The sequence below is a fragment of the Dama dama genome, chromosome 21 (assembly GCF_033118175.1).
Source record: "Dama dama isolate Ldn47 chromosome 21, ASM3311817v1, whole genome shotgun sequence".
In the NCBI taxonomy this organism is placed as follows: domain Eukaryota; kingdom Metazoa; phylum Chordata; class Mammalia; order Artiodactyla; family Cervidae; genus Dama; species Dama dama.
In genome coordinates this window covers 57,338,357-57,359,661 of record NC_083701.1, presented here as the reverse complement: position 1 = coordinate 57,359,661, position 21,305 = coordinate 57,338,357, and the positions used below count along the sequence as shown (strand labels likewise).

Below are 21,305 nucleotides of genomic sequence, written 5' to 3'. Positions count from 1 at the left end.
AATAGAGAAGAATGGTCATCTTGGTGCGTGGGGTAATTTGTGAGATAGGACACCTGTACCTCAAGGGTAGACCTGTTCCAGGGGAGTTGATGCAGCTCAGAAAATTCCAAGGATTAGGGGAGAATGATTTCAGAATCTGGGAGACAGGAATAGAGAAGGGAGAAGGCAGAAGACAAATCCTATTAAAATTTTTCCTGGGGCCAGAGAAAGATAAGGAATATCTTCCCTCCCTTCCTGTCCTTCCTCTAACAAATGACCCTTATTCCTGGACACAGGAATTTATACCTAATATATAGCTAGATTAAGAGCTAAATAACTTTCTTGTAATCTAACCTTGAAACTTTACCATTTGCAGTATTGGGTCTATGCCAGTTCTTTGCTCAGTTTGAATAAGATACAGATTCTTTTAGAAGAAAAAACAATTCAGTAGGTTCAAGGTTTTCCAGGGATTTACACATTGCCATTTGAAAAGCAAGAAGTTAAATAAATTAAAATGTTCTATTTACTGTTATTTCGAATGTAATTTTTTTTACTACAAAGACATGTTTTGCCATTATGTAAGATAAAAGTGTGTTTGTTGTCATGTTTGTTGTGTTAGGATCAAAATGAAAACATCAAATTGAAAAAAATGCCCCAAAAGAGTGAAGACCCCCAGGGGACTACAGACTCTGGTTTGAGAAACACTGATGAAGGTGAAAAATGCATTTTGAGTTCTAAATGGTACATTTGCTAATGAACTCTTAAAGTCCATTTATAACTTGGATTCTCTGTATTTAATCATTTCACACTATTTTTTTCCTGTTTTGATTAAGGAATGTCTTTAGCGCAGTCATCTAACATTTCCATAATAGTAATGTCATTAAACCAATACTGAAAAATAAAAGAAGGTCGTTGACAGAGAAACAAACTATAAATATTTGGTTGGACTGTGGAAGAATTTTTCAAATGTCTAATAATATATTTAGACTTGGCTTTTTATTAGAAAGTCTGTGAACTTTACTGTCTCCTATGTTCATTCTCCCTGTCTCTCCAGAATCACTACATATTTAAATTATCTCTGTGTCTGTAACATTTTAGCATGTGAACCAAGACATAGTCAAAAAGACAGATGTTCCAGTAAACTTGAAAAAAAAAAAAAAAAGATAATGTTCATTCCCCTGGGATAAATAGTGGAAAGTTCAAACAATCATTTTCCTAACATTCTTCCAACTTCATGGGTGAAACTTGGATTATCACTCACTTTTTTGACAGAATTGTCTTCCATCACCATCTCGAAACTCCTTCCTCAGGATCCAAGTCACTTTTGGAATTATTTCTCTTTTCCTAATTCTCAAACCAAGTCTCTCATTGTCTTGGGAATACCTAAGACACTCCCTCAGCCTGATTCTTGATCCTTTTCCTCTCCACAATCCAAAATTTAACACCTTGCAGTCATTTTTAAAATAATGGCTCTTTTGTCATCTTTACTATGCTTAGGATTGCCATCATCCATTGTAGGTCATCAGTATGTATTGGATGGTTTAACTGAAATAGAATTAAGTTGACTTCAGCAGAAAAAAACATACATGTACTAAGAATTAACGTGCATACAAAATAGCAGGTTATGTGATTTAGTATGAGATTTTCAACTGATTGTTCAGTTGTCAACACAGGCAAATGATGACCAAGGTCAGTAATGATGTTACCATGCTACAAAATTTTCTGTTTGGACCAAATAAAGTCTAGTTGAATAAGAAAGAGAGAGAGGGGTGGGGTGAGGAGGAAGTAGCCAGGGAAGGAATGGAAAGGGAAGGGAAAAGATGAGGGAGGAGTAGGGAAACAAAATTCTGGAGAAGACGGTTATAAACAATATGAATATTTACTATTGGGATACATATCAAAACAATTTGGATCAAAAGCTGATGGACTTAAGGATATAAGCATTTTAGGTGAAGAAAGCAATAAGCATGATACTCAGAAAAATCAATGAAAAGACAGCTTTGATAAGAAAATTGAATGGTTTCTCTGAATTAGGGTGGGAAGGAAGGGCAAGGAAAAGTATATAAAAGATGAAAGGAGGTCCAGGTGGCTTTTGACTTAATTTTTTTCCCATCTCATTGAAGAAGAGTAAACACTCTTCAGTGCATCCTTAGCCTCTAACCCTGTGGATGAACCAGGTCCTCGTAGGACCCATTAGCTTCCAGGTTTATTGACACCCTTGTTCAGCTCAGGGTATTCAGTTTAAGGCTCTGTTAAGAGGAATGAGGAGACCTTGGCCAAGTTCCAGAGAAAAGCAGTAAAAATAGTACCGTGAGAAAAGATTAGGGTTCCAGAATATCAAATAATTTCTCCTGAAAAATAGAAGGCTAATACATGCCATAACTGCCTTTTGAAGTTGAAGGAATATTACCCTTAAAGTGAAGGTGCATCTTCATTTTGGAAAGCTGAAAGGAAAAGGTATTTACATCAAAACTGGACAAATTCAGGTCTGACCCTGTTGTGGTTAGGTGTGGGGAATCTAGCAATCTTTGTGGGGGAAAAAAATTCCCCTCTTGTGGTTAGTTCTCTCCACTGCTTCTTTCAATTCTTCTATCTGTTTTATGTTAGAAAGTCATAGTTGAGGCTTCCCTGTTTGCTCAGATGGTAAAGAATCTGCTTGCAATTCAGGAGACCTGGGTTCTATTCCTGGGTCAGGAAAAACCCCTGGAGAAGGAATGGAATAGCTACAGACTCCAGTATTCTTTCCTAGAGAATTCCACGGACAGCCTGGAGGGCTATAGTCCATGGAATCACAGAGTCACACATGACTGAGCGACTAACACTTTCACTTTATAGGGCTTCCCTGCTGGCTCAGACAGTAAAGAATTTTGCCTGCTGCAATGCAGGAGACCCAGGTTTGATCCCCAGGTCAGGAATATCTCCTGGAGAAGGGAATGGCTACCTACTCCAGTATTCTTGCCTGGAGAATTCCACGGACAGAGAAGCCTGGCAGGAATGAGTTGCAAAGAGCTGGACACGACTAAAACAACTAACACTTTCACTTTTCAATCACAGTTCATTATATTTTCCAAACAATTCCAGGGACATGCATTATTTTATTAGATGATATCAGAAGTTCAAAATGTTACCTTATTATTATTTCTGTCTCTAAGCTTGGGTATTTTAAATATGAGCATTCCTGAGTGTTTGCTTCATATGTTTATAATATTCTGTTGCATTTTTTTGACTAAACTTGTTCATGTGGAATTTCCTAAAAGGGACTTTTGAAGAAATACTGGTTCATCAGTAATTTCCTCAAGTTTGCAAATTTCATGCTACAAAGTTCCAGTAAGTCACCCCTCTTTAAAATCTGAGTCATATTTTGTCTTCTGTAACAGTATACCTAAAATAGCTGAGAAATTCTGATGTCTTTTCTTTGTTTACCAATTTTAAGATCATTATGCATACTCAAATGCATAATTATAATTATGCATTCATGATGTTACTTGTGTTGGCTTAACTCAGAAATAGTGTGAAGCAGCTAATCTCGAAGCTACAGGCTGTTTCCCATCACTTAGATTCTGATCAGAGCTGTTTGTTGAGTCTTATTGGAAAGCAGACTCTATATGCACTGGTCCCACTGGACACTTCGTTTTTATCACTAGTTTCACTCCCTGCCCTCTCCACCACCGCCCCCCCCCCAACCCCCCACCAAATCTTTGCTTTAAAGATGGGAAAACTACAAGATAATTTGGTTTGGTTTTGTATGTTTAGTCTATTCACAGTAATTAAATGGGAAAGATTTTTTTAATTCTGCAGTTTATTTATAATCCACACTTAGTATTATATGTAATAAGTAAGGACATAATATCATCTCTCATGCTTGAGATTTTACCATCAACTGACCTTATCATTGAGTTTACTTTAGTGTAGTTTAAACTGGTCTAGTGAAAAACTACCAAACTTTCTTCTGTCTGCGGTAGAATAAATAAATAGTATGATTCTAGTCAAAAGAAAACTGGTGTGTGTATTTTAGGTGTGTGTGCTTGGTCACTCAGTCCTGTTCAACTCTATGCAACACATGGGCTGTAGCCAGCCAGACTCCTCTATCCTCAACTCTTTGCAACACATGGGCTGTAGCCAGCCAGACTCCTCTATCCTTTAAATTTTAAAGGCAAGAATACTGGGGCTGGTTGCCTTTTCCTACTCTAGGGGATCTTCCCAACCCAAGGATTGAACCCATGTCTATTGCATCTCCTGCATTGCCAGGCAGATTCTTTACCACTGTGCCACCTGGGAACCCTCTGTGTATCTTGAAAGTTGTGCCTTTATCAACAATGATTACAAAGTATTCACTGAGTGGCTATAATAGGAAGGATACTTTTTCCAACACTCTGAAGGATAGTAACAAACATAATTTGATTAAAAAAAAAAAAATTAAAAAAAAAAACTCTTACAGTCTTGGTCTTCAGAAACTGGAACTTGGTCAGTGATATCATAACAGGGAAGTATATACTCAAGCTGTTGTGTTATCTGGGAGTACAGTCTCAAAAGAAAGATAGAGCAGTAAATTAAGGCATTTTGCTCTGCATAAGTCAAAGGGCAGTGTGAACTCCGTTTGAGTTTATAGTTTAGCTTTAATTCTGCAGAGTTGAATTAGGGAAAATCCACTTCAGTGTGAATTAGTGATGTTGTTTTGTGATTCTCAAAGTAATGGGAGAGTAACCTCATCAAAGTGTACACATGAAAGTATGTGTTTTTGTTGAAGGGACTCTATCTTCCTTCCTAGGGAATGCATCATCTCTTTGATGTATTTATAACCACCATGCTTGTTTAAATATCTAAATATTAAAGAAGATCATAAATGTATTTTTAACATCAAAAAAGGAGGGCATAGATTTTAAAAGGCTGAGTAACACTAGATGAATCTGTTTCATGTTTTCTTCTGTTCAGAGTATATGAAATTCTAGAGCCAGAACTGCCCTACAAGTTCAGGTGTCCTGATCTTTCTCTTTACAAATGAAGGGCTCATGTAGGTGATGTATTTTGACTAAGGTAATCCCTGTTGCTCAGCTGGTGAAGAATCCGCCTGTAATGCAGGAGACTCTGGTTCGATTCCTGGGTTGGGAAGATGCCCTGGAGAAGGGATGGGCTATCCACTCCAGTGTTCTTGGGCTTCGCTGGTGGCTCAGATGGTAAAGAATCCACCTGCAATGTGGGAGACCTGGGTTTGATCCCTGAGTTGGGAAGATGCTCTGGAGAAGGGAATGGCTACCCACTCCAGTATTCTTGCCTGGAGAATTCCATGGACAGAGAAGCATGGCAGGCTACAGCCCATGGGTTCACAAAGAGTTGGACACAACTGAGAGACTTTCACTTTATTTCACATCAATCCAAGCACTTAGTGACAAATTTAAATCAAAACCTAAGTTTAGTGAATTCTTGGGTCATTTTTAAAAATTTATGCAACTAGCATGAAATAGAAACTACTAAGGAAAAGGTCATGGTCTTTGTAATCATATGGGATTTTGTTTTGTGTTTGGTTCATTTGGTTTGATTGTAAATGACAAATGAGATAGCATATTAAAAATCAGATTAGTACTTAAAATTATGATATTTGAATTTAAGACTTTGTTCCAGCATATGGACTAACTCAGGATTCCCAATTTAGAACCCAAGACAGAGGAATGGTGTAATCAGGAACTCAATGTCCAGAATTTTTTCAAACCATTTCCCAAATGCCCTATAAGCAAAGTTTTAGATCTCATAAGCTCTATTAAATACTATAGGTAGAAAATTTAGGTAGGTATTTTTTTTTATTAAATTAAATTACCTATAGGTAGGTAATTTAAACAGAATACCTTATTTTGTAACCAGTAAGTAGATTTTTCATCATGCGAGGTAAGATTTTATTCCATTGACATTGAGTTGCATTAAAATTTTTTCACTGTGCTAGAAGTACTGTAGTTATTTCCCCACTAATCAGTCTATTAAGTGGATAAAATGTGAAAAGATTCGTCAAAGTAGTAAAATCTCTTACACATTTATATCTCTGCTACACTGATCATTCTGTTGATGTCTGGATAGAATAAGCTAAATAGACCCAGGACTTCTCACAGATGTTAAACTGTTTCTTAAATTTTCCCCCATTTTCTCAAATCAATGTTCATAATAATTAGAAATGAACAGTTAGTATTTGTCAAGTGCCAGTCTAGATGATTTATATGTATCAGTTTATTTCATCTTCATAACAGCCCCATGAGGTATTATTATTCCCATTTCACAGATAAGGAAACTGATGCTCAGAGAAGTGGAGCTACTTGATCGAGATCACACCATAGATGAGTAGCAAAGGTTGGATTTAAATTTAAGCAATTTGACTCTAGAGTTCATGCTTTTCGGCACTGTGTTAACTGCCTCTCTGTTAGATTCATAAGTATACAAACTGAAGCTTCTACTTCTTTTCCTCATTGTGCTCATCCCATTGTGGAAGGACATTGTTGCAAGTACGCCGTAAATCATATTTGAATTACAAGCAAATTCTTCAGTTTCAGACCCATTGAATCAAAAGAGCTACCCCTTTTCCCACTACTACAATGACCTTGAACTTCTGCCGGCCGATAAAACTGCTCTGTGTTTTGATCCCTTCTACCTGTGAGCAATACCAATTTAAACTGAGGAATATGCTAACTAAACTCAGACTCAGATAATTCTTTAAGTGGAGAATCCTCCATCAGTGAGCCAGAACTTCACAAGGCTGTTCAGACTCCTTAAGTCGCTGCATCCAAAGAGAAAGATTCTAAAGAGGAAAACTGACCTTCCAGGCATGAAGGACGGCGGTAATCTCTTGCAGCCCAGATAGCATGCTGATGCCTCACCATTTAGTATTGCGATGAGGCCCTACTATGTCTCTTGACCAGCTGAGCACCAAGAGCATCTGCTCTCCATTTGCTCTTGCCCAGTCAATGATGAACTGCGTGAATTTTAGCTAACGACATCTTGGATCTCATCACGAATTCTGCTTATGATTGGAGACCTGTATAGAGGCTATTTTTTTATCCGTTCTAAACTGTCATCATTTCTACAGGTACAAAAATATCTGCAGTCATAAAATTAAGAACATTGGAAAACATTACCTGCTTTTCAGTATTTTTTCCATCCTAACTAGACTATGTTAAATTCTATTCCCTGTATTCCTACTCAATGCCTGCTATTGGTATTTAGTATCTCAACTAGACTTTCAAGACCCCAAACTGTGCAAATGTGAGAAATAATTCACTACAGAGCTATAAATTTCACAGCTCAAAAACCCCTGAAGATTATTAATGAGGCACCATGCAATTAGCTTATACAAAGTGCAGCTAGGAATCATGCATAATGTAAAACAGAAACTGCTAACCACTGACTCATGGAAGATCATTTTAGCTAGTTTTCATGGATATAAAGAATTGATATTTAACACAATTCCTGAGAAGATTCTTATTGCTTTAATAACATGGAAAGAATTTAGTTTCTTACCGATTTGCTAAGGGGAAAATAGAAGGCAGTTTATGATTAAAGCTATTTTGAACCACGTGAAATTGAAAAAAGTTGTTTAACACTTTAGAGTCTCAGTTTTTGCTTATACAAAATGGGCATAATTATATCTTTCTCATAAAATGGTTGTGAAAAGTTATTTTATAAATTAATGTAATACCTAGAATTTTAGCACATAGTTAATGCCTAGTGAAATATAGTATATCATATATTAGGGCAATGTGTCACTTTTCCATCCAGCCGAAATTCTTGTTTTACTGGGAATTCTGTATTTCTGTGGAAACATATTTCTTTAGCAATATTAGAAACATTAGGCAAACTCTCGCATAGAATAAATAACATGCCTGTACTGCTGGTGGTTCAGAAGGAATAGAATCAGCCTTCAATGCGGGAGACCTGGGTTTGATCCTTGGGTCAGGAAGATCTCCTGGAGAAGGGAATGGCAACCCACTCCAGTATTCTGGCCTGGAGAATTTCATGCACAGCGGATCCTGGTGGGCTACAGTCCATAGGGTCACAAAGAGACATGAGTGAGTGACTAACACGTTTTTTATACATTAACTCATCTTATCTTCAAAATAATCCTACAACATAAATACTTTGATTATACTTATTTTAGAGATGAAGAAACCGAGACACAGGAGTTAAGTAACCTGCCCAGGGTCGTAACGCTCTTCTAAATGCAGTTTGAACTCAGTAAGCTGACATCATAGTACAGGTTTTTAAACCATCTCTTAAGTGTGATAAGCCAGTTAATGAGTATACACTTAAAATAATACATAAATAATTTATCTTGGCTACTGTCCCCCCAAATATTTCAGGTTTTGAAATAGTCTTCAATATATTTTTCATATATGTTTATGATATACTTCATTTAGCAGTAATAATAATTGTTTGTATAGTAAACTATATAGTATATAGTATATATCAAAATGTTTGGTAAAAGTAGAAGTGCATGGCTTAACCCTAAATATGTATATAAAAAGTCTTTATGATTACATTTTAGGTACAATGTTTAAAAATGTAAGGCATATTTGATAGACTTTCCACCCATATAGGAGAAAGCTTTAGTGTTTTAAACTCTGAAGTATAATCCTAATTCTCATGAGGATCCCTTAATATGTGTGTATTAACTACTTTTCATCTATTGCTATGCTTTTGTTTGGTCATTGACCATCAGATATGCATTGCAGTTTTCAAATGTATGAGACATACACTTAAAATATAATAAGCTTGATTATTAAGATTGATTTAAATAATCTATGTGTATATCATTTAGATATTTTTAGTAATGATGCATTGTGAGCATCTAGAGGAAACGAATTGGAGAAGGAAATGGCAACCCACTCCAGTGTTCTTGCCTGGAGAATCCCAAGGATGGGGGAGCCTGGTGGGCTGCCGTCTATGGGGTCGCACAGAGTTGGACACGACTGAAGTGACTTAGCAGCAGCAGAGGAAACAAAACTCATATCTCTCTACTCTGAGCATTTTCTGTATAGTAGATATTTAATTGAATATCTAATTTCAATCTAGTTTATCTAGTTTAGTTTATTGAATGAATAATGAATATACTTAATTTCTAATAAAGTGATTATTTTAAAAGCAGAATAACCTAAATAAGTTTCTCAAAATAGAAATGGTACATCGAGATTATTTTAAATACTGATCAGTTATTAATAATTGGAATGAGTTTATACATAAGGTTATATCATTAATGTGGCAAAAAAACATAAAACATATCTGAACAATGTAAGCCAAACTGTTGCAAGCTGTAATATCATTCACACACAACTAAATCCTGCTATTTGTACTCAAAATATACACATTGATTCTTTTATTCATATTTTGACTCCTTTTATACAGACCATGGTTTGAGAAATGTGTCCGGATTGACTTCCATACTGAACGAAGGTCCCCTGGGTTGGAAGCATGTAGTTACAGCTAAATCTGTTTCACTGGTTAGACTTCCTTTCTCCTTTGTCCCCCATGGAAAGCAAGGCACTGATTCTAGAAGAGAGGGCCAGCCCCTACTAGTGAGCACTTGACTTATTCTCTGAAAGTGAAGTAGTATAGTTCTTCTGTATCAGTTGATTTGAAAAAAAAAAAATGAAAATCACTCTCACCGTCAGTCTTACTTAATGTATTTACAATATTTGCGTTATTAAAGAGTCTCACAGATTAGATAAGCTTTGTTCGATTTGACTCAGTAGCACCTTCACACTTCTGCCAACTAGTTTGCCAAGCTTTTAATTATTTGCACCCTACTTTCAATAACTTGTATCATAAAAATCTGCCTTCCCAAAGGGTACTATATTTATCACAGCACTTAGTATATAGTTCAACAATTTCATCATTTTTTTCTGTTTGGAATGGGAAATGTTCCTCGATCCTATTCTTCCAGGCTTGCTATAGACTCTTCCCATGACTTTCAAATCTCAAGAGTATCAGGTATAATATATTTTAAGTTAAAAACGTAGGTGAGTTCTTAATAATTTAGGTCATAGAGGAAAATAAGGGTTCCAATCATGAAAACAATATGTAGCTAGAAAAGAAAGAAACCTTTATATTTGTTTTTAATTTTTTAATGTATTATTAGTATCAAAAATGCTTTGGGTTTGTTTGTTTGTTTTTGCCTTGTGATTGTCTAAAACAGTAGTAACAAGGAGACAATCTAAAAGGTGGCCGGAAGATTGCCGTGGATTAATATCTAAGCATGACTTTGTGTAGAATAGAGCTTTCTCTCTCTTTCACAGAATGCCTTTGGGGTACTCCTCACAAACACACTACTGAATAGAATTTACCACCTTCTAATGTAAATGGGACATCGACAGTTGACTCTGTCTGTGGATCTATTTCCTGCTCTCTAGATTCTTTATACAAACATTTTTATTCCCACCACACCACTTTCTCTGACCCCACCATTTTCTTTGGTATTAAAATACCCAAGTAAAGTAAATTAGAATCGCTTCGTTTATTGCTTCACCCATAAAAATAGTAGCGTTTCCTTCAGTATAAACCCAGCATGTTGAATTTTCATATTTATTGTCTCCTTCACACTCGAGATTTGCGTTTGGACTTGACAAAAATTCTATAATGGGAAGCTTATAATGACATTATTGTCAAGCTGTAAGGACCTATGAGATCATCTTACAGTGGAGAAGGGTGAGACTGGAGAGGTTAAGTGATTGGCCTCAGGTCACCCAGCCGGGGCCACTGCTTTCCAGACCCCTGAGCCCTGCCCAGGTTTCTCTGACAGCCTCGTGTGAGGAGGGCTCCTCAAGCAACTTACTTTTCCCTTCCCGAGGTTTCTGCGCTGACACTCTTCTGCACATTGCACTAAGTGCAAGCCCAGAAATTCTGCCAGGAGCAAAACAACACTCCTTAAACACTCTGTGACTTTCAGAGCCGTATAAAATAAAAGGTTGAAGTTAATGGCTGCCAGTTTGGAGGGAGTAGCTCCTCTTTGGAGCCAAATGTATGTGGAGAACAGATGAGACTGTGGGAGTGAAGTTGGCAAAAGGGAAAGAGAAATGAGTCTATTCTTTTTTGAAAATGAAAGTATAATAAATATCTGGATAACTTAGATGTTTATTACTCATTTAAAGACTCTTACTATTTGAAAAATGAAGTATCTGTACCTTTAGTATGAGTACTCTTAAACAATGATTTTATATTATTGTTCTAAATGTCACAAAATGATTCTTTTTATTTGGAAGTTAAGAGATTGTTTTAATGATCTGTATATATGGAACTATTTGTGTTCCCTTTCTTAAAAGATCATTATTTCTTATAGTAAGATTTCTATATTTAAGCAGTGACTCATATTAAGATAATGTGTTCAGCCATTTTGAGAACTAAAAGCAAATATACCTCAGAGATAATGATTATTTAAATTCTGGGTTCATAGAGATAAAACTGTCTTTGACATAAGGAGTATGTATATAGTAGCCAAGAATTCTATCATTTTATTTCACACTCATTTTGTTTTTGAAAAGTCTTTTATCATGTTTGCGATCCCACATACCACAGTGAACTTGGAGACATTTGTTAGCTGAAGTTCTCTGGAATTTCACTCTCATGCCATCCTTAAATGATATTTTGTAGAAATGTGCTCAAGAAAAACAGTATTCTAATGAAACTTCCTGGGATTTCCATTCATAAATCTATTCTGTGCCTAATGGTATATGGTGTTGTGATTCTTATTATGGCACAATACTGATGTCCTTCCCTTTTAGACTTTTCATGTATTTTGTAATTTTAAAATATTCTTAATTTTTTTGAACTTCAGTTTGAAAATGTGACTAGCATTTTTTTCTCAAGCAATGGAAATGGGATAATATTTTACTAAGTTATTTTCTTGTTTCTTAAGCCATGACTGTAAGTGAGATTCTCGGTATGAGTTTGAAAATTCTTAAACTTACATGTCTAAATCTGTTTCTATACCACACACACACACACAAAGGAATACTGCTTTTCTCACTCAAGGGACATCCCAATGTATCAATAGCACAGTGACCATTTTATTATATTTTAAACCTATCATTCTATTTTTAATGGAAATATATGATTTTAATGGATGCCCAGATCCCTGGGTTGGCAAGATCCCCTGGAGGAGGGCATGGCAACCCACTCCAGTGTTCTTTGCCTGGCAAATCCCCATGGACAGAGGAGCCTGGCGGGCCCAAGTCCAGAGAGTTGGACGTGACTGAGCGACTAAGCACAGAGCATGGCGCCCTTAGTTATGTTGACTGGTGTCTGGCATTAACTGGCCATGAAGAATATTCAGGTGTTACAGCTGAGAAGCTGGTTCTATATTGTCATGCAAATAACTTGACCTTTTGGGACCACAGGAAGTACTATGATCCCGTTTGTGTAGTTTAAAGTGATACTCTTATTTTCTGAAAGAAAAAAAAAAAAAATTGTTTACCTCAGTAGCATCAAGTTCAAACATTCATGAGGTGTCCTGTATAACTTTTTAAGGGATATTTAGTAAAAAGCAGTTTATTAGGTGGAAATCGTCACACTAAAGTTTTATAGTTCTAGTCAAATCAGTAATGTTGAGGCTGTATACCATGACCAGAATTCCTGAGAATACAATTGTGCAGGGCTTTCAGTTATCACTTGACATTTCTCCCCACTCCAGGTAGTCCAAGATTTTAAGTTATTATGCCTCTATAGACTAGGCTGTTGGTGAAGGGAATTTTTAGCTCACTGCCGCTAGAGACTTCACACAGTTAAAAGGAGAGGGATACAGTTTTCATGACTGTCAGATTGAATTTGAATTTAATTCCAGTGTGGAGAACTGCTTGGATACATTAACCAAAACTTTTACTGTGTAAAATTTTCCCTGTGGTAGTACAAGGTCAAATCACATGCAGTATCTTTTTTTTTTTTTCATTTAGATGTAGAGAGTAATTCAACTGGGAGAGATTGGCAGTGGTGGGGACATCTCATTCCTAAGGGTTAGGAATATATATGTCTGTGTGTGTATATATATGTATGTGTGTTCTTCTGGTACCAGTTATATGTATCTAATGTCTACAATAATTTGGAAATTCTCCAATACCTAATATCAAATATGTTTTTAAAGCTGAGAGAATAGAAACAGCTATGAATTGTTAAAATAGCTATGGATGTTGTCAAACAGGCCCAGTGCTTTTCACCTATTACCAAGTTATGGAAGTAACACATCAGGAAAATTTTCAGCAGCATGAAAGTGTATCTCATGGCAATAGTTTGAGATTTTCTAATGAGATTTTTTTTTATATTTCCCAGCTAAAGTCAGTGGAGGCCAAATTTTCCATCAAATGCCACTTCTGGGTTGTTGTTATTGTTTTTTAAGACTGTAATGTCAGTCTCTTCTCACGGGTCAAATTTTCCTAAGACTTCTAGCTCTTTGTAAGCCTGAGTTTGGAAATCTTCAGCAATTATTTTCAGCAAAATTTGGAATCCCTAAGACAGCATTATGTCACCAGTTTCTTAGGTTAGAATTATCCTCTATTCTTTACCTTTGGGCTGCCTACTTTTATCTCCATTAACCTTTTGGCTTGAGTATAAACATTTATTGAAGGCTACCTCCTTTGTCGGTCCAGTAACTCCAAAGGTTAGTGAGAAGTGGATGCTAGTTTGACCTCTTTTATCCACATTAGATGATTCTAATTATTCCTAAGAAATGACACTTTTGACCCATTTTGTCCTTGTCAAGTTTGTCTAGTTGTAGACTGTCTAAGTATGAAACTCTGGGTTCAAACAGTGTCTCGGAGTGCAAATTTTTCTTAAACTTACAAAGCAGAGCCTCAAAAGAACACACTATTTCCTTTTCTTTTTAAAACATTCCAGCTTAACTGAAATTCAGGTGTCCATTATATCTTAAATTGCTTACCAAAAGAGACTGCCTGGATATAAAGTACAAACTGTAACCTGTAAAACCCCGTGGGTTGTTTCAATACAGAAAAAAAAAAAAAAGAAGAAAACCTGTGTATACATGAGGATGAGTTAGGTTTTGCTGAGGTTGCAAGCAACCCTAATATTGCAATAGGTGTTTGTTTGTTTGTTTGTTTTTGCATGAATAAAGTTTCCTGGGACTTTCCTTTTGGTCCAGTGGTTCAGAGTCTGTGCTCCCAATGCAGGGGACCCAGATTCAACACCCCCTCAGAATTAGATCCTGTGTATCACAAGGAGGATCCTGGTGCCACAACTAAGAGCTCTCAGGGCCAAATAAATTTTTTTGAAGTTTCTTTCTCATATTACGTAGCCTCTGTGGTTAGGAGGTCTTCCTTCTTTACATGCTTGACAGTCACTTCAACAGAGGCAAGGCATGATGGTGAGTCCATTGGTCTTATAGCTTCTTTGTGAAAGTGACATGAATCACTGCTGACTCAATTTTATTGGTGGAGTGAAGTCATGTATTCCCATACCTAACTTTAAAAGAGCCCTGTGAAATAGAGAGGTGGAAATAATTAATCAATAGCAGTAGTGACTACCACCGTCTTTAAATTGATCGTAGCTTTTGTCTTGACTTCTATCCTAATCCCTGTAAACGTTACCAGTGCCTGAGAAATAGGGATTCTGGAAATACTCTTCGCACATTTTAATTCCTTTATTCATGTAGGTAGTCGGTACAAGTCTGGGCTGTACCTGTGGTGTACAAAGCACCATGCTGGTTGCTTGATAAGACAACTTTTGAGGTGGAAATCGTTATCCCCATTTTACAGGTACTTACCCTGAAGTTCAGCATATTAACTGATTTTCCGGTCCCAGAGTCTGCCAAGAGCCGTATCAGGATTCCAGCCTAGATCATCCCAATCCAAGGACAGTCTTGTCCTTTCTATCACATGTCAACTATAAAGTTAATAGTGAATCATAAAATGTTTTAAATACCCAGTTATAAAAACAAAAATTGGCGGCTACCACTGTATTCTTCATACTTTAAGGGAAAAATATTAAATATATCTGATGATTGTGGAATAACAATGAATATTTGGTGTTTTTCCAACAAAGGGAGAGTTCTTTCACACTTTTGAGTACATTTGATAAGGAAATTCTTTTTTAAACCATAAGTCAGTACATTTGAATGTTTTTTGTATTAGTTTTCTTTTGCTGCCAAGACACATAGTCAAAAACTTGGTGACTTAAAACACATAGGTATTATATTAAAGTTCTACCCAGATAGTGCAAATGCTAAAGAACCAACCTGCCATTGCAGGAAACATAGAGGCATGGGTTTGATCCCTGGGTCGGGAAGATTCTCCTGAAGAAGGAAATGACAACCCACCTGGAAAACCCTGTGGACAGAGGAGCCTGACGGGCCACAGTCCATTGGGTTGCACAGTTTTGGATGTAGTCCAAGAGTCAGACGACTGAAGCGCTTAGCGTGCATGCATACATCAGAAGCCCAGGAGGGGTATCACCAAACTAAAACCAATTTGTCAGCAGGATGCATTCCTTTCTAGAGGTTCCAGGGAAGAATCTATTTCCTGCTTATTGAGGTTGTTGGCAGATTTAGTTCCCTAAAGTCACAGAACTGAAATCCCTCTTTTTCTCCCTTCCTTCAGTTGAGGCCCATTCCCAGTTTCTAGACCCCAACACATGCAGTTCATGGCTGCAGTGTGCCATCTTCAAAGAGCGAGAGGCAGGTGGAACCCTTTTCATGTCAAATTTCTTTGACTCCTGTTTTACCTTCCCCTTCTACTTTTAGAAACTCGTGTTTAGATTGGGTCCGTGTGGGTAATCTGGGGTCCTGTCACCACATCATAACTCTAAGCCTTAAACATATCCTTAAAAGCTATTTTGCCAAGTAAAATGACATATTCACATGTTTCAAGAAATTAGGGTGTTCATGTTTGGGGCCCTACCATACATTTTACATCCATTCTCTTTTGCCAACATGTTGTACCAATTGTATCCTACCTCTTTGGATGCTAGATAAACATTTTGGTTTCACTTTATTCATTTGTGAAATTATGGAATTAAACTCACTGAATTTTAAAGTTGATTCTGGCCCTTAACATTCTAGACTTGTATGAATCTTTATGATAGAGATACGGGAAAGGAAACCTAATGATCAATGTGGATATTATTGTTATTTTCTATTCATGGATTTTGCTACAGTGTAGATTTCATATAATCCTGACTAACACCTTCCTTCTCATACTTGGTAATCTTCTTTGGAGGCAGTCAATCTCTACAAAAGTTGACTTCTTCAGAAAGAAATTGACTTACCTCCTCAAAACTGTAATAACTGGTCCCTTGAGATGTTTTTTATCTACTTATACTTTACAGCTTGAGTATAGCTTTCACAGTGTTTCTTTGCTACATTTTTGCTTTTGCCTTATTGATCTGGAGTCAAAGAAATTGTTTTCCTTTCAATTCAGTTTCTTGAAAAGTCAGCTTCTTCCTGAGCCCAGGCATAATAAAGGTTTGCCAACATTTTAAAAGATACAATGCCTAACTTACCATTAAGAATGGATATCACATAACTATATGTATTTGTGCCACAAAATCAAATCCTCTAAATCTTAATTTGCTTATGTAGAAAAAAAAATGGAGAAAATGTAAATACCTAACTGCCGGAGTTGCAAAAATCAAATAAGATAATTCAGGAGAAGTATTTAGCAAGTGTTTCATGGATGTGAACCACTAATACTGTTTTGGAGTAGGAGCTGCAGGGATGGACAGTCCATCTGAGTTTGCCCAGGACTTGCACTAAATGTTCAGCATCCTGGGAAACCCTTCAGTCTTAGGAAAATCCAGAAGTTGGTCACCTTAGGAGCAGTAGTGTTTGGAAACAGAGCTAAATATAAATATGGGCTTCATCTTCAACCTATAGGAAATTATTTAATCTTTGAGGCAAAATATCTTTATCTGAAAATGTATGTGAAGACTGTAAGTAGGAGATTTCACCCAAGTAGCAGCAACAGTAGTAACCTTATTCTTCCTGCTTAAAACATCTTTACCATTTTCCTTCTGCTCCGAGGTTTAGGCACAAAAAAAAGTTTTGCTTGATATGAAAAGGTCCTTCAAGATCTATTTCTAACCTGCTTTTCCAGACGCATATGCTGTTATGGTTCTTTGACTTATCAATAGTGATAATAATAGTATCAATGATGATTCCAATGATGGCAGGGAACTATTTCCTGTGTAGTGTCTGCTTAGTCGTGTCCAACTCTTTACGACCCAAGGACTGTAGCCCGCCAGGCTCCTCTGTCCATGGATTTTCCCAGGCAAGAATAATGGAGTGGGTTGCCATTCCCTACTCCAGGGGATCTTCCCGACCCAGGGATTGAACCCACGCCTCTTGTGTCTCCTGCGTTGGCAGGTGGATTATTCACCACTGTGCTACCGGGAAACCCCAGCTGTTCCCTAGTGCTTTCTGTATATGAAGACTTTATATAAGAACTGAAACCAAAGAATCCCAGAACTAGTCACTATTTCCTGTACATAGCACTCTTATACGCTGCTCAGACTTTGTCCAGGGCCATTACCAGCAAATGCAAATTCTTCCTATCTGCTCTTCAAGAGGGAACTTCCCTGGTGGCTTAGCGATAAAGAATTCACGTGCAATACAGGAGACACAGGTTTGGTCCCTGGGTCAGGGAGATCCCCTAGAGTAGAAAACAGCAACGCACTCCAGCATTCTTGCGCAGAGGAGCCTGGTGGGCTATGGTCCATGAGGTTGCAAAGATCTGGGCATGACTGAGAGTGAGCACAGTCCTTCAAGATCCTGTCCCCAGAACCCACAGGACAGGATGCTTGCCCTTCACTGACCCCAACAGTTTACACATGACTTTGCACCCCTACCTGATACTTACTGCCTTACAGTAAACTTGTTTTAATGCACCTGTATCCTTCACCGAAAAAGCCCTGCTCCTGTTCCTAGAACCAAGCATAAGACTGGATCAGTAGGTTCCTCTGTGAAATGCATGAGAGACTGTGATATTGGCAGATCAGTTGATCTACTTTACAGCAAAAGGTCCCCTCAAGAATTTGTGATCAATATGTAGTGTTCATATTATCTGAGCGACTGAACTGAACTGATGGAAAATTGTAAAAGCTGATTTACTGTGTCAAAATGCATGTGGCTTTAAGAACTATGGCATATAAAGATTAAATCATTTAAAATGCATGCCTTTCTCATGGAATAAGAGACTACAATAGAAATGAACCAAGTGCCTGTTGTTGAAGTCTGTTATTTAAGATCGGAAGAGAGAAGGTGTTACAGATAACACCACTAAATCCCCCATGGGCAGGTTTAGGGAAATGGTGGAGTCTCTCTTGTGATTAGTTCTGCTTATGATTTGGAGACCTGCTGACCCTGATCTATAGACTTTGCTGCTTCTCTAGAAGTACAAGGAGCTGAAATATACACAGTTGAGACCTATTATTTAATTGCCTGTCAGTCACTATCATTTCAGGTTGAAGAAGCTTGAAAAAAGAGTTACTTTGTTGTGTCCGACTCTTTGCTACCCCATGGACTATACAGTCCATAGAATTCTCCAGGCCAGAATGCTGGAGTGGGTAGCCATTCCCTTCTCCAGGGGATCTTCCCAACCCAGGGACTTAATCCAGGTCTCCAGCATTGCAGGAAGATTCTTTACCAGCTGAGCCACCACGGAAGACCAAGAATACTGGAGTGGGTAGCCTATTCCTTCTCCAGCAGATCTTCCAGTCCCAGGAATAGAACCGGAGTCTCCTTCATTGCAGGCAGATTCTTTACCAGTGGAGCTGCCAGGAAAACCCTTCAAGAAGCTTACTTATTCTCAAATTATATTTTGAAAATGGAAAAACAAGATCATCACTTAGACTAATAGCCAGAGGGATAACTTGATAACCCTTTGCCTAGATTGTTTTAAAAAGTTGTAATATAAAATTACTTTCTTCCCATGGGGCTTTCAGATAACTGTTTTACATGGTTTTACTTTCCAAATATTGAGATAGATAGTAGAAAATTAAAGAATTCAAAATGAATTAAAGTATGGCTATAAAAGGGCTTCCCTGGTGGCTCAGATTGTTAAGAATCTTCCTGTAATACAGGAGACCCAGGTTCAATCCCTGGGTCTGGAAGATCCTCTGGAGAAGGAAATGGCAACCCACTCCAGTATTCTTGACTAGAGAATTCCACAGATCCTGGTAGGCTACAGTCCATGGGGTCGCAAAGAGTTGGACATGACTGAGTGACTAACATACTGAATTGACTCTGAAAAATCAATATACTAGTATTTCTTAGGATTGATCCAGCTTACCACCTCCTCTGTTTTAATATTTGAAATATTTTTAGACTTATTTTTGTTTGCCCACCATAGTTGATTTTTCCATTAAGAATATTTTATGGTAGTTTTACCTTTTACAATATAATTGATATGTCAAAAGTGAGTTAGCATTGATTTGATGCATAGTTTTTAATATGTCTTTGCAGCATCAGTAGATCTGATATCTACACTGCAATCATTGTTGTCATTTGGCCAGTGAAATGAGGTCTCCGGATTCCTGAGAGATTTGAAATGGCCAGCTTATGTAGAACTCCTCAAGTGAATACTTACTAATGCCAATTTGGGAAATTTGTGATAGCATGTGACACGTTAGCAAATCCCCAAACGGGAGGAGGTGTCTTCAGCAGGATCATATCTAGGTGAAAATTTAGTTCAAAAATTACCTTGAGACCCTTGCATGGTACTCTGTGTGGTGGTTTTGTGATAGCTGACATACAGAACATGGGTAGGTGAATGATAAACGTCTGAATGTCGGTTCACTCTGACTCATCGGGAAACACCAGTTTTGCTCAGACTTACTTATTTCCTCCCTGGTTGATTTCCAGCTATGCTAACATAAAGACAAATAATTTGAGTACCAAACAGCCTAAAATGATGAACCTTATATTTAAAATGTACACTGAAAGTATTTTGTTAGAACTAGAGCACTTGTCTCCCTGCTTCTGTGCTTCTCAGAGCAAGGAATTGTCATGCTGTAGTTGCTCTGCATCTGAATTTATTTCCAATTCCTCTTTTATAGTCTTTTTGGAGACAGTGTATAGTGAGTCATTAGCATTAATATTATTTCAGTTTCAGTCAGGCTACATATCCATACTTAGACAAGGGTGCTCGGTGGATTTCATTATTCATTCAGAATAAATTCCTACTTTAATATAAATGTTGCTCAGGATAGAGCTTTGAAATGGACCCTGATTCTTTAAATTCTTTCCTGTCTGTTTCAGGAAATAGTGAGATCCTGTTGATATTAAAGTACAATGTGTCTAAAGTTCACTTCTAAACACTCTGCTCTTTGCAATGAAAGTCATCTGCATTCTCTTTATAATTCAGAGCCGCAAGAGATCTGTCTAATCTTGGAGATCTGATCCAGTATCATTTAGGAAAAAAAAAAAAATTCTTGATAATAATTCTACCATTCAGATTAGTGAAAGCAGTAAAGCTTTACAGCTTCTGTCGTCTTAAAAAAGATATCATGAGACGGGGGAATAAGGACTTGGATTATGGTTTGGGAGATTTAGTTATTTGGGAAAATAAAATGATTAGTACTGTTATTATTCAAGTTTGTAATCAACGAAAGCAAATGGCATCTGTTTGTTATCATTCTTTCTACAGAAGACAAAGGCTCAGGTCCCGATGGTGCTGACTGCTGGTCCCAAGTGGCTGCTGGATGTGACTTGGCAAGGAGTGGAAGACAACAAAAACAACTGCATCGTGTACAGCAAAGGTAACTGCAAGAGCCTCTCACTCACGCTTTGGAGGCATTGAAACCTGAGCGTTGCAGAACAGCCCCAAATGAGCTGGGAGGGGAGTACAAAGTAAAATGGGATCCTCTCTCTTCCTTTTTCCCTTATGCATCTCCCTAACCTGTATTTTCAGCAAAGACTACCGGATTCCTTCTTTTTTTTCCACCCCCCACCCCGTTCAGCATAAAACAAAAGGTGTTAGGCCTTTACTTCGCACCACGCACATTCACCTCACCACGGATTTGAGTGTCTTGACTAGTACCTTCCTCTCCGTTACTTTTATTGATAGCAGGTCTGATGAGATCTCAGATTCCTCTCTGAGGCATTATCCATCAGAAAGTAAATTCCTTTTGAAATGGAGCAGTCCGTGTCAGGGTGACAAGGTGCGTGATCCGGGAAGCACTGAACTCCAGCCAGTCTCTTGAAATCACACAGGATGAGCGCAGAGCTGAAAAGGAAGCCATTGCAAAGTCTGAGAATTCCTCCCCGTGGTGATTTCTGAAGGGCAGGAGGCAAATGGGAGAGAGGAAGCGATGGCTTGCAGAGCTTTGCCTTTGATTTGCTCAGTGTGGCTTCAGCCTAG

General features: G+C 37.6%; 1 protein-coding gene across 2 annotated transcripts in view; it reads left to right on the top strand.

Moving 5' to 3' along the window:
• Nucleotides 1-21,305, top strand: part of ZFPM2 (zinc finger protein, FOG family member 2) — a 499,730-nt gene that overhangs the window by 306,937 nt on the left and 171,488 nt on the right. For both annotated transcript variants that reach the window (XM_061123614.1, XM_061123612.1), the window contains exon 5: nt 20,592-20,703. In XM_061123614.1, coding sequence (XP_060979597.1) covers nt 20,592-20,703 — 112 coding nt within the window. The remainder of the gene's footprint in view (nt 1-20,591; nt 20,704-21,305) is intronic.